The following is a 13,195-nucleotide window of genomic DNA, read 5'->3' as shown; positions in this document are numbered from 1 at the left end:
ATGTAGCCATTAGCACATATATAAAAAGCCTTCTTGCATCCTGCAGTAGTCTCTAAAAAAAAGAGATGCTTCAGTTTAAAGATAATGAACTCTGAAGGTGGGAGAAAAGTATCAACAATTACAGCTGCTCTGGGTGGATGTTTTGTTGCAGGCTGCTTTTTAAACTAGTGGCCAAAGGCAGAAGGCAGGAGGCCAAACAGCAAATATTACTGTTAAGAGTAAACATGCAACGTGAGAGGGTTTATTATGTCGGGAGTGAGAAGTGCAGTCATTATTACAATCAAACTCAGATAGTCGGTCATTAAAAAAAAAAAAAAAAAAAAAAAAAAAACATGACCCCCAGGCCATGTGCCATAGGGGTAGAGGCATGTGACAGAAGGCACAGAAAGGCTTATTACACACTAAGGCATATTAGTCAGTATCTACAGGGACTTCTGTACATTGTGCTATTTTTGGTAATAGATAACACTTTCAGTCCGTTGGTGGGTTTTTCTTATATATATAGCATGGTTGTATTTATTAGTCTAGAATTCCCCAATAGTCCTGTCAAACCAATGAGGCTTGACAGACACAGTGACTCACTATAGAATATAGTGCATCACAAGTACCACTGATCCTTTTAAATCACGTTAATTAAAAGCAGCATTGTTTCAATGCCAGGGCAGCGGCCATGTGAATGTAAAGAGCTGTGAGAGGGGACTCTGCTCTTTGCCCCAGTCCTCCTCAGGCCTCATCACACATTCTTACACATCATTAACCACTTCCAGACCACTAACAACTCCTGCACTCGGAAATGACACCAGGAGGGGTGGTAAAGGCTGTGTAGTAGAAGTAGTAGCCATGTAGAAGTAGTGCCAAAAAGAGAGTAAAGTGAAAGTGACAGCAGTGCAGAGTGCATTTCTCACCTCTAGTCTGTTGACGAGCTTCTTTTTGATGGCGTTTTGAGCTGCAGCGTTGGTGGCCACGCGCAGGCCCTCTGCAGCCTCTCTCAGCCTCTGCTGCTGGTCCTCGTTCTCTGGGTGTGCTGCAGCCCCCTGTCACAACACACACTGTTGTCACACACTCTGCTGGCTTGACTACAGGACTGTTCGGACGGTCTTACAGTCCGAAGGAATCCAAATCAGAATATACACTTCTGGCATTAAGCACGGTGCCAATAGGTTCATGTGTGTCTGCTCCAGAGAGTCCTATTCCATTGGCAAGACTTCTCTACAGGGTCTGGACAAATTGTGTGTGCACATGCATTTGCACATCTGGCTCAGCAACTTAATTAAATGAACTTGCAATTTAAAGTAGTCGAATGCATTAGGAGGGGTGTCCACAAACATTTGGACATAGTGTCTGAAAATATACTTATTCCTCCCCATCTTGCTGTTCTAGCTCTGCTGAGTATTTTCAATTATGCTTATTAAAATATTAGGACCACGCCCAGACAATTTTCAGATAGGTCTGATTATTTTTGGTTTTTACTATATTTCTTTCCATCCAATGTTTTGTTTAATGTTTAATATAACACTCACTTTTATTTTTGCCTGGGATTATATTACTATTATTTTTAACTACCTGCAAATACATAAATAAAAATATTATCTTGTACGGGCTGTTCCAAATCAGCAAGGAATCCAAAGCGGTCACAGTAAAATCACTTCAGCCAAGCTGTGTAACTAAGCCTAAACCACAACTGCCTGCTCTCTCGCCTTCTCTCTATACATTTAATGCAGAAGCATCAGCAGCTTTCAGTGTTGCCTAGGAAACTGTCTGCTACAAGCCTGTATCTGTGACGAGATATATCGAGGCTATCGAGTCAGGGATAAAAAGCATATAATGAGCCATAAGCTTGTATCTCACAAGTTCAAATATTAGCAGCTTTCAGCCAACTTGTTTTCAACATTCATAAGGGCAGACTGAGCAGCATTCAAATAAATGAGCTTCCCTCTTTTGAAATCAACAGTATGTGATAACTCCTGCCAAAACAGTTCACCAGTATATCTGCTTTACTGATTAAAAGTAGTCCAACTCCAAACTGAAATGAAGGTCCTCTTCTGTTAGACACTATATGGTTAATTAGCTAATATAAACATGGCACGATAAGTCATTCATACTTTATGGGGTTATAGAGCACAGGCAATTCCCTTTCTCACCTTCGCAGCCTCCACCATCCTGGCAGTAGCGTCAGCCAGCAGTTTGGCTGCAGCCAGCAGCTTCTTGGAGTTATCCACGTCCACCTCCGCTTCAGCATCTGAGCGCATGGCGTTCACCAAGTCTGACGTGGCCTGGGCCAGGACACGGGCCTGCCGTACCATCTCACCTTTGAATAAACCCAAAGCCACACACGCAATACCATTACTGGCTGTTTATTTTATCTCCTTATTACATTTATCCTTGACACTGAACTATAGCTAAATACACCATGTGTTACCTGTTCTAGCAATACTAGCCTGTAATGTTTTTACAGAGGCGAACGCCTTGACCAATCACAATTCCAGTGTTTCTGTGGGTGTTGAATCCATGTAACTATGCAGTGATAATGGAATTGTGGGCTCTTTCAATATCTCCTGTATTTAATACATGCCAATGCTGATAATGAATATCAACAAAACATTAAAGTTTGTTGATATTCATATAAATATTAGAACGTGTAAAGCATCAGAATAAAATATTTTTTTTACATTGAAAAACATAGTTAACGATTTATCTTTCATGTGGTTGCACAGAAATAATTATATAATAAATAATAAAATTATTTGACTTGTTTTGACAAGAACTGTATGTTGATGGAACACATTTTATGAATTTATAACTACTTGACACCTCTGAATCACCTAAATTCAAAAGTGAGCAGAAAAGCAAATGAATAAAACAGACGTTCTAGTGCAGTAGCTCATTCTGCTCTTCCTGACTGCATTATCAAATATGTTTTGAAACCAATTATGTACGGATAGAAATCCGATACTGCTACGTATCCTAATGGGCAATTTATAAGTAAATAATTTTGTTAAAAACAGACTTCTTTAACCACTGGGACACCTGCTCATCCATCGTTTCCTCTGAAATCAAGAGCATTAAAAATAACAGAATTTATCCTCCTTTTGTTGGCATAACACACATCACATTAAAAGCTTTGTGTCCATATCGTGCAGCTCTACAGCGAAGAGATGTGTGGTAAACTGGCTGTACTGAAGTAGTGTTCTATTGGGAAGCAGGACTGCAGGAGCTATGCTGAAATAAAAGCACGCAGGTGACCTGAAGAGCACCATTGATTCAAGAGCCTTTTAAATGGTACCCGCTCTTCATCTACACAAGCCTGTATAGATGTGTCTAGTGTCTGGATTTCCCACACACCTACATGGAGCCAGAAATAAAAATCACGGATGCGGTTATCAAAAAGAAAGATGTTTCTGTGGGAGATGAGTAACCTCTACAAAGTTGGATGTGCTCTTCCAGTAGTGTCAAAACACTTTCAGCGCTGTATCTAAAAACCATGTACAACTGATCAACCGGTCTGATCTCTTTTTATAGTAAATTGTTTTGCTGGAATAGCAGGAGGCCCATCCTCCAGGTTCTCCTCGTGCCATGTGTTTTCTTTTAAGTTCTCGAAGCGAGTGTGCTTGATTGAGACCAGATTTGAAGCTGTGTAGTGGTTTTGGATTACATGTTTTCAACAAGCCAGCAAGTATAGAGTGGTTTTGACGTTCTTCAGACACATGGCCACACTAAAACAAACAGCTCAAGGTTTGAAAACATCTCTATGGCAAAGTATAGCTTTAGGTCAGGTAAAGGAATCGTTTGCCAGAAAATCAAAAGAATATAAGTTGATCCAAGAAATGTTTGGTATCTCGTGTACGTTTAGAAGAGGAGATGCTATGCTTAAAATGCTCACTTTTTTGCTTCAAAAATCTGCTGAAAAGCTACAAAAAGGCAAATAAAATGCACAGACATCATTTTAAACAGCTGTCGTATTATTCAGCTCTGGAGAAGTATTTTTTGGTTTTATAGACTAAAATAAGTCACATTGCATTTTAAACCACAGTATTTTCAGTTTTAGTATGATCCTGATTCATTTTGAGAGGACTGAGTGATGGTTTTGGGCACGTATACACAGAGATTACATTGGTCTTTTGGTGTCTTTTAGCAATGTTAGCCTAGCATCTCCTGTTTTAACCTAAAGAAACAAAACCTCACATACCATACATGTCTTGGCTGATCTACTGCATCTGCAGTCAGTGATCTGCACTTTTTTCAACCTATTCCATTAAGAGACACCACAGCCAAAGTATCTTGCTCTAACAAAATAAATTAGGGGAGACCAAGAAAGTCAATAGCACTGAAAACATGAAACAGTGCCCGAGCACCGGACAAAGCAAGATAAAGCTACATAATCTACCTGATGAATCTAAACTTTGAGCTCTCCACTGGCCACATTAGCATTCATTAGCATGCACTGACAGGTATTTATATGGCCGCTCAATACAGAGCGGTGTGCTGTGTGAGAACGCCTTTAACAGGAACATCCTGAAAAATGAGTGGAACCTCTACTGGGAACCATGCGACAGCAGTTTTCCTTTGTGATGCAATGCTGGAGACGGAAAAGCTAAAACAATATTTATCCTTTTAAGCCACAACACGGATATGCTTAGCTTGGAAAATCTAAAAGAAAGACTTTATTGACCCATGGTGTATTATTGTATCGTGGTCCATACGGAGATCTTTTTTAAATAAACCTCTTCCAGACATGAAAACCTGATCGCCGCCTGCAGTTCAGACCTCAGGGCTGAATGCTTTCGGTGCTTTGACCAGCTGGCTGCCTGTCAGCGAGCCACTGCCCTTTTGCACTGACCTCCTACCATTGTCTGATTACCACATCACTATGTACATCAGAGGCACTATGTACAGACCAGAGGGGTAAATCTAAAGTCACAAAAATTAAATTCAATTGGGACTGAAAAAAAGAAGAAGAAGAAAACAACAACTGATTGTTTCAAAATGCCAGACGTCCCCTTTTTACGCCTCTAATAGGGACCGAAAGGAAATTCTGTTCTGAATCCAGCGCATCCAGCACTAAAGGCAGCATGTTGCTTCTTTTTATGGTGATAAACAAGGCATTTTACTATGCTGTACACGGATGTGCACAATCCATAACTATTTTAAACAGTTAAAGGGACAAAGTCGAAGTGTCAGAATGCATTATCTCTCTTACCTGCATCTCCCATGGAGGTGAAGATGCTTTCAGTGACTGTCATGATTGTGTCAGTGGCCTGATCATAGCGACCGATGGGCTCTCCGCAGCTGGCGTAGTGGCGGACGTGCTGGAGCAGATCACTGAGGGCCTGGCTGACTGCCCCTGCCGCCCCGTTCACCTGTCTCAGCAGTTCTGCCTCCTCTGAGGCGGCATGGCATGCCTTCACACAACCCTCTACTGAGCGCTCCACCAGACGCCCAGCCTCCACCAGCTGCTCCTGACACACTGGGGAACTGATGGTGGGGCTCACCACCTACAGCGGGAGTCCCCAAGAGAGAGACAGGAGAGAAAGAAAGAAAAGGTATAAAAGCTAAAAGGTATAGGTTATATAAATCACTGCCAATGATTGTTACTGTACTTAAGTACATGTGCAGGTTTACCTCTTAACTTCAGCAAATGCATATTTGATGTCCAATGTGTGTTTCCAGTTTTGCACTGGAGGCTACTGTAACTAACAAGTAATGAAATTTCATACCCAACACAAGGTATTATACAAACTGCCTAAATCATCACCCACTTGCCTCTCACTGTACAGCTGATATTTGTATTTTTTTATTCAGTGAGTAAATTATACTGTATAAGATTCTACAGCTATTATGAATGATTATGTATCTACTACAAATGATTCAGAAATTACTACAAATAATTCAGTATCTGTTAAAAATATTAATGTCTATTATGAACTGCTAGAAGTGATTTAGTAACTACAAGGAAAAATTACTACTACTACTATAAATAAGTGAGCATCTGTTAGAAACGATTTAGTATGTATTATAAGTGAAATTGTTGTTTTAGTAATGTTTAAAATGTTTTAGTATCTACTATAAATGAGTCAGTTACTGCTATTAATGATTCAGTCTCTAAAATAAATGGTTAAGTAACTGCTATTAATGATTCAGTGTCTACAATGAATGTTTTAGTATCTACTATAAATAAATTAGTAACTGCTATTAATGATTCAGTGTCTACAATGAATGTTTAGTATCTACTATTAATGATTCAGTCTGTACAACAAATGTTACTGCTATGCAATTAATATAGCTTATGTTGTTTAGCAGTCAAGGAACTGATGTACATTCAAACAATGGCCAAACTAGTATTTTATCCACACCACCACCACCTCTAAATGAAAAGGAAGTGTGAGACTGCAGAGGCCTAAGGGTCTATTTTTTCCACTATTACATACTTCTCCACACAGCACAGCAGGGAAATGTAATTGTAACAGAAGCACACAGTTTTCACTCAGATCTTGCACTCAGTTCACTCAATGGGCTACATCCGATCCAGCATGCAGTGCAGTCATTAAGCCTCTGGAACGAGGGGACTGTGTTACCTTGGTACAGGCCACCAGCTGGGAGGTGGAGAGGGCGCACTGAGTTGCAGCGGTGATGACGCGGTTCTGCAGTACTGTGTCCTCAGCCACTTGGGCAACATTCTTCGCTTTCAGCACCAGCATGGCAGCAGCGTTAGCCACTGCTTTGGCCAGGTTCATCATAATGTCCTGAAACATTGGTAAACACACATTATGAATCGGTGCTCTGCTAAGGAAAGTAAAGAGTGTCATAAACCACTATGCAATTGTATGTGTTACCCTGCATTAACATATTTATTAAATCACATATTTTGTTAAAGAATTGAATAATGAAGTGAATAATAAATGAAAATATATTTGTTCAATAAAATAAATAAACAAACAAACCATTACAAAGTAACAAAGCAAATGTTTGTCATTAGATGCATCTGGAAAGGTGTCCTAACCCACAGAACCCATTTCATTAACTAATTTCATTAACTCATTAGACCTTAACTGACTTAAAGTCAAAAACTGGTTTGGCAGAGCATGCACTGTGAGATAAGGGATGTCAGCTGATGACGATTTCAGAGCCTAATAAACTCTGACTCCTGAAACTTGTGTTAACACACAACTATGGACTCATTTAAGCAGCTGGCTTAGTGCTAAACCTATCACAAACATCAACACAGAGAGGTCACATCTGCCAAAAAGGATGCAATCATTCTGCACACAGAATGATTTGCAGAACATTTGCAGAAAATGCTAACAGAAAATTTATATTTTTTATTAGTTAGATTGTGTTTACTATTTTTGCTAAAACATTTCAGTTGCCCATAAAATGTGCCTATAAAGTGTCTATAAAGCGATTTTAAATTAATTTAAGTTATGAAATGTATTGCAAAAATAATGTAAACATTATTCTTAACCACTAAAACGGAAAGTTTATTATTTGTTTACTATAATTATTATTATTACTATTATTTTATTATTATCATCATCATCAATTTGTTCAGTAGTGTAAGAACTAATAAGCCTATAATGTGTGTTCTCTATGGGTTATTAATAATAATAATAATAATAATAATAATAATATACACTTCATATAGATTTTTCTTAATTTTCTAGTTGTCACTGAATAACTTTTAATAGCTCATTAATAAACTGAATAATAAGACCACGGTTCAGATTGTTAAGTGTGGGTGGAACAGCGCTGCTGGACTCCCTAGTGGTGCAAATTCCAAGGCGGACACATTGTGCATGATGAGCAGTTATGAAAAGATGGGCAGAATTGCTGGACAGAGTAAGAAGTAGACAGACAGAGAAACAAGGAGAGGTGAAAGGCTGACCTGGAATCTCTCGTCAGTCTCTCCCTCTCCCATCTGCCGTAGAAGGTCCCCACTGGCCTGGCCGATGCTGCCTGCTGCAGTCAGCACAGTCTGCCTGGGCTGGAAAAAGCACAAGGACATTAGCAAACTGACCACTCCTTCAGTTACAGAACACTGCTGGACTGAGCGTGTAGGAATACCTCTCCGGACGCCGGCTCCACGGCTCTCAGCAGGTCAGACACTGCACCAGTAAGGGTCCTGGCTGCACTCATCAGGTTCTGACCGCTGCCCACCTCATCCTCCATCAGAGCCGCCAGCAGCTTCACACCCTTCGACATCTCCGTCAGGTTAGAGGAGATGGTGGTGATGGCACAGCCCACAGCTGTGTAGTCTGTATCCGTAGGGTCACCTACAGAGAGCGCAAGAGAGAGAAAAGGGGGGAAAAAAGAGAAACCGACAAAGAGAGGCAGAAAGGGAGAGCAAGTGAGAGAGAGACAGAAGGATAGAAAGAGAGATTTGATTGAGAGAGAAAAAGGAGGGTAGAGTGAGATAGAGAGACGGGGTAAGAGAGGATTAATGTAACAGTAAACTAGTATGAATAAAACACACGCAATCATATTTCGCATTAATTTTGACATTAATTGACTAATGTGCTATAGAGGGGAACAGATGTAATCAGACAGGGCTGAAAACAGTATACATGTTTCTGAGCTGCTAGTTAACAGGCAAATCTCTGGCCTATCAAACAGATGGTACTCTGAGATTAAATCCAGCAAAATCTGGCCTGGGCTTGCATGGCACTGCTCCAGAAGCCAGGGAGGAATACACCAAGCCTGCCAACCAGATCAGCTTCAGGACACCACACTCTGTATTCATTCATCAATGGAAATATTTATAAGCTCAAATGGAAAGTGGCTCATTATTTAGCAGCAAGTCAAGGCTGCTTCCTGACAGAGTCCTTGATGTGGACTGGATGAAGGTGTGTGTGGATATTCAACCCGTGAGTTTCATGTTTTCAGTGTCAGCGCTTTTCCTGTACACTAATAAAATGATTTTCGATTCAGCTGAGGCCTCTAAGACACACGATACATCTGCTGGTACCTGCCTTTAAAAGCATTCCTCTAGAGAAACAAACAGGAGGACTGGAGGCAATAGATGAAAAGAATACAGAAGAGACACTCTCACAGGCATATCTACCTGCAGTAAGATTGACTACGGACGCGGTTCCAGCAGTGATGGCGTCTACTTGAGAGTGGATTTCATGTTTGGATTCATCCACTTTGTTCTGGACCCAAACCCTGGATGCCTTTCGGAAGGGAGAGAGATGGGACAAGAGTCAGTACACAACATCTTATGTGGGGTCTTGTTTACACTAGTCTCTGTCTCTTTCTTGGCTTTTCTCCTCACTACAGAACACAGGTCTTATCTCTAATCAAATAAACAACCCAGGGTTTCCACATCCACAGTCATAACATGTCAAAGGGAGGTGAGTCTGCTCTGCGTCTGAGTGACTGTGCCTGGAGACTCCGCCGAGTGAGTGACCCCGGCTCTAAAACTCAAAAGCTTTGGCCCACAGTCAGATCGCTGCCTTAAAAGTAAACCATGAAAACAAATGCCTGATAAAACCATCACATACTGTATACATCAAGAACAGTTTATACTGGTAGAGTACAATTCCTGAAGCAAACGCCCAGCTTATAGGCAGTGTTCACCACGTGTAGGCACTTGCTAGGCCGTTGCTACATGGCCACTAGGGTAAAACAGTTGCTAAACAGTATCGTAGCCAAGTTGCTATGATATTTCACCCAGTTGCTGTTGTGTTGCCAAGTTGCAAAATCTATATGATCACAAAGGGTTGACATGGGGCTGCTAGGTAGTTGATAGACAGGTGCCTCGATATTGCTATAGTGTTGTCCCAGATGACTGCTACGTTGTTGCTAAATGGTTACCATAGTATCCCAGGTGGTTGCTATATTGTTGGTAAGTGGTTGCTATAGTGGCTGGTATGGTGTGGGTGGCATCACAGGAGGTTGCTATGCTGTTGCTAAAAAGTCACCATGTTATCTCAAGTGGTTGCTATGGGGTTGCTATCTAGTTGCTAGGTGGGCACTACAATGTTGCTATAGGGCTATCCCAAAATATTGCTATGATGTTGCTAAATGGTTGCTATGGTGTTGATAAGTTGTTGCTATGGTATCCCAAGTGGTTGCTATGGTTGTGCTAAATAATTGGTAGCGTTCCAGATCAGGTGATTGCTATACTAAACTTGAAAAAATGGCATTATTATTATTATTATTATTAAAATTATGCCATGCATTTGATTTACACTACATAATTACTGACATATTGTTATAATGTTTCAATGTAAGGAAGTTACGCTGCACTTTTCACCAACTGTCTGAATAATAATTCAGTTGCAACACTGATTTTAGTGATAGTTGCGACTTTTAAGGGCCGAGTCTGTGCTACAGTAACTGGAGGTGAGGGGTCTGTATTGCAAAGTGACTGAGCGAATGAGTGGGTGCATGCTCACCCTGTCCTGTCCCAGTGGAGGCAGGTTGTCCACCTCCCCAAGGTCCGCCTGGGCCTGCTGCACTGCCTGCATGCTGCTGTTAATGGTCCCCATCAGCGCCTGCTGGGCCAGACTCTGACACACGCACAGCAGATGATAAGGTCATGTACAATGCTTTTTTGGCAGTCTGACACTTTAAAAGTGAGTAAAGTGCAGCACACTGCACTGTCGAGTGCTCACCAGTGGGGGCATGTGCCCTCTGTGCATCTGGCCTGTAGTAATCTGTTGCTGGGGGGCAGGCATGGTGCCCATGTTAAAAGTGTCTGGTCCGCCAATGGAGCCGGAGCGCATAATGCCAGGGAGCGCCACTGACCCGTGCTCTACTCTGCCCACACGGTTAAACTGCTGCTGCAGGATAGTGGACCTACACACACACACACACACACACACACACACACACACACACACACACACACACACACACATCAGGTCCACTTACAACATCTGTGTGGTTTTATGTACTAAAAAACAGCTGGAATTCATCCCTTACAATTAAACAGACTGTTTATGTTACTGTCCCTGTAAAACACACATAAATAACTGACTGGCTGCTTTGTACTCCACCTTGTTAAGAAAGCACACCGGGACAAAACATATAGAACAAACTGTTATTTTAAGGTAAAATTCTACATACTTTTGCTTCAATGTGCATCACCTACATCCTAACACAGGCTTTGTTACACACAAAACTCACACGGTGTCTGACAAATGATGCAGCAAATGCTTTGGCCACTGAGATAGCAATTATAAGCAGGCATTAACAGGGATCGAGCAGTCTCTCCTCTCCACTGCAGGCGCTCCAGGCGCTCCAGGCTCTATTGCTTAATTACAGCTCGTTGAGAGAGGCCTCAATTTTGGGATTGTACCGTGGACAGGCACGAGTGCACTGGCGTGCTGACAGATGCAGGCACTGTTGCCCAGTGTCTCGCGCAGGAGGCTGTGAGGCAGAGATGCGATATGTGGTCTCCCATAACAACTGCTACCCAGCGCTGCTTGAGAGGAGAGAAGCCCAACTGTATATCAGATTCTGTCAGAGCCTGGGCCCGGAACGGATAAAAAGCATGCTGGAGGGAAAAACGGACACACATACACACACCGACCCTCATTTTTCTCTCTTCCGCTCTCTCTTTCTGCTTCCAGGAACTGGATATCTTAATTGAAGTTTTCCTGATGATTTTGCATTTTGGGCGAAATAATAATAATAGAGCCGTGTCACTGTGAGCCGCACTCTTCTCAAGGGCAGAATAAAAGAAATGCTCTCCCTAACAACCGCATTCGGCTGACAAGTGCACTCACACACTGTGCTGATTTCCCTGTGTTTCTCAATCGTCACTGGGTTTCTCCAGTCTAATTCCCCACTAATACAGCACCACTCAAACCGTAACATAACTGTCAGTATTGATTGGACGTACCATGAGCAAGCAGTTACGCTTGTATGAGACAAACAGCACAGGTTTATTACAGGAAACGCTCAGTTTCTCTTATTATTAAGCCATAGAGAGCCTTATACATTATCTGTACTTTAAATGTAACCAGAAACTACAATTCCAGAAAGGATGTTTTGCTAGTTTTAAGTATTTTCAATAAGTAGAGTGTACTGTGGATATTACCAGTATTTCACTATAAGGTGAGCATTAATAGTCCTGCTGAACTGGATTTAGTATAGCGCTTTATAGTATATTGTGAAAATGTCTTCAGGTATTGAGATTTTGGATGCCAACCTTCTTTTAAAGAATGCAAATGACATATGTTGCAGTTAGTTCAATGTTTGTTATCCATCAACATCCCTTTGTTGCGTGACACAGTCTGAAAGCAATGAGTGTATGTTGTAGTCTTACTTTTTTGGAGACACCGATTCCTCCAGCATGGTGGATTCCTCATCTCCATCCAAGCCAAAGCGGTCCTTGCTCTGTTTCTGCACAGATCCAACATTCATCAAGCAGTAGAGTAAGTAGCTGTAGGGAAACGAGCAGTTAGAGCAGATGTTAGAGGAGGCTGTAGGGTATTTACCTTTTTAAGGATGATGTCGATGTAGCCGGCAATGAGCTGGGAGATCTGTTCCCCTTCTGTGGTCTGAACAGAGTAATAGCTCTCCTGGTACTCGCCAAAATCCTAGAGGGAAACACACACGCGCGCGCGTGCGTGCACACAAGCGCACACACACACACAAAAAAAAAAAAACAATTACAAGCATGAACATTTGGTCTGAACAGAAGATATTGAAGTACATGCTATACATTTATAGCTCTACATAAATTTATAATGACTCCACTATTTATAGTATGCTCTAAATAATTCATAAGCCGTATGGGAACACTGATAATACACAGGGAAAAGTAAGAATGGCTTTATATATTTGAAGATATTGTTAAAGTTACGCAAACATCTCACAGAATTGCAGCTTTACAGGACAAGAATTAACCTTTTAGATCTTCAATAGAAGTAAATTTTTAAAAGAATTTTGAGATTGAGATTTGAGAATTTCTATTGGTCCATTCATTGTTAAATTCTAACACAATGTAAAGAACAACTGCCAGATTCAAATGATGTCAAAGTACAAAAACAAAAATAACTAAGAAACAGGATGTGTGACAGAAATGACATGCTTATGCTCAAGTAACATAAGAGAGAAAAAACTTAAAACTTGCATAGCTTTCCCTATTATTCCCTGTGATATTATGCAAACTTACAAGAACATCCATTATCAGCTCAGCTCAGCTCAACGCAACAAAACAAACACAATATAATAACAGAAGCTCTGTATT

General features: G+C 41.1%; 1 protein-coding gene across 1 annotated transcript in view; it reads right to left on the bottom strand.

Moving 5' to 3' along the window:
- Positions 1-13,195, bottom strand: part of tln2b (talin 2b) — a 142,710-nt gene that overhangs the window by 46,850 nt on the left and 82,665 nt on the right. The window contains exons 12-22 of the mRNA XM_072670982.1: positions 12,441-12,542; positions 12,269-12,345; positions 10,611-10,794; positions 10,392-10,505; positions 9,056-9,164; positions 8,059-8,267; positions 7,880-7,978; positions 6,573-6,740; positions 5,198-5,492; positions 2,142-2,308; positions 906-1,034 (exon numbers count right to left, since the gene is read on the bottom strand). Of these exons, the coding sequence (XP_072527083.1) occupies positions 906-1,034; positions 2,142-2,308; positions 5,198-5,492; positions 6,573-6,740; positions 7,880-7,978; positions 8,059-8,267; positions 9,056-9,164; positions 10,392-10,505; positions 10,611-10,794; positions 12,269-12,345; positions 12,441-12,542 (1,653 nt within the window). The remainder of the gene's footprint in view (positions 1-905; positions 1,035-2,141; positions 2,309-5,197; positions 5,493-6,572; positions 6,741-7,879; positions 7,979-8,058; positions 8,268-9,055; positions 9,165-10,391; positions 10,506-10,610; positions 10,795-12,268; positions 12,346-12,440; positions 12,543-13,195) is intronic.

Source organism: Salminus brasiliensis, chromosome 2 (assembly GCF_030463535.1).
Source record: "Salminus brasiliensis chromosome 2, fSalBra1.hap2, whole genome shotgun sequence".
Lineage (NCBI taxonomy): Eukaryota > Metazoa > Chordata > Actinopteri > Characiformes > Bryconidae > Salminus > Salminus brasiliensis.
The sequence above is the reverse complement of the archived record's forward strand: the minus strand, read 5'-3'. Positions and strand labels throughout refer to the sequence as shown.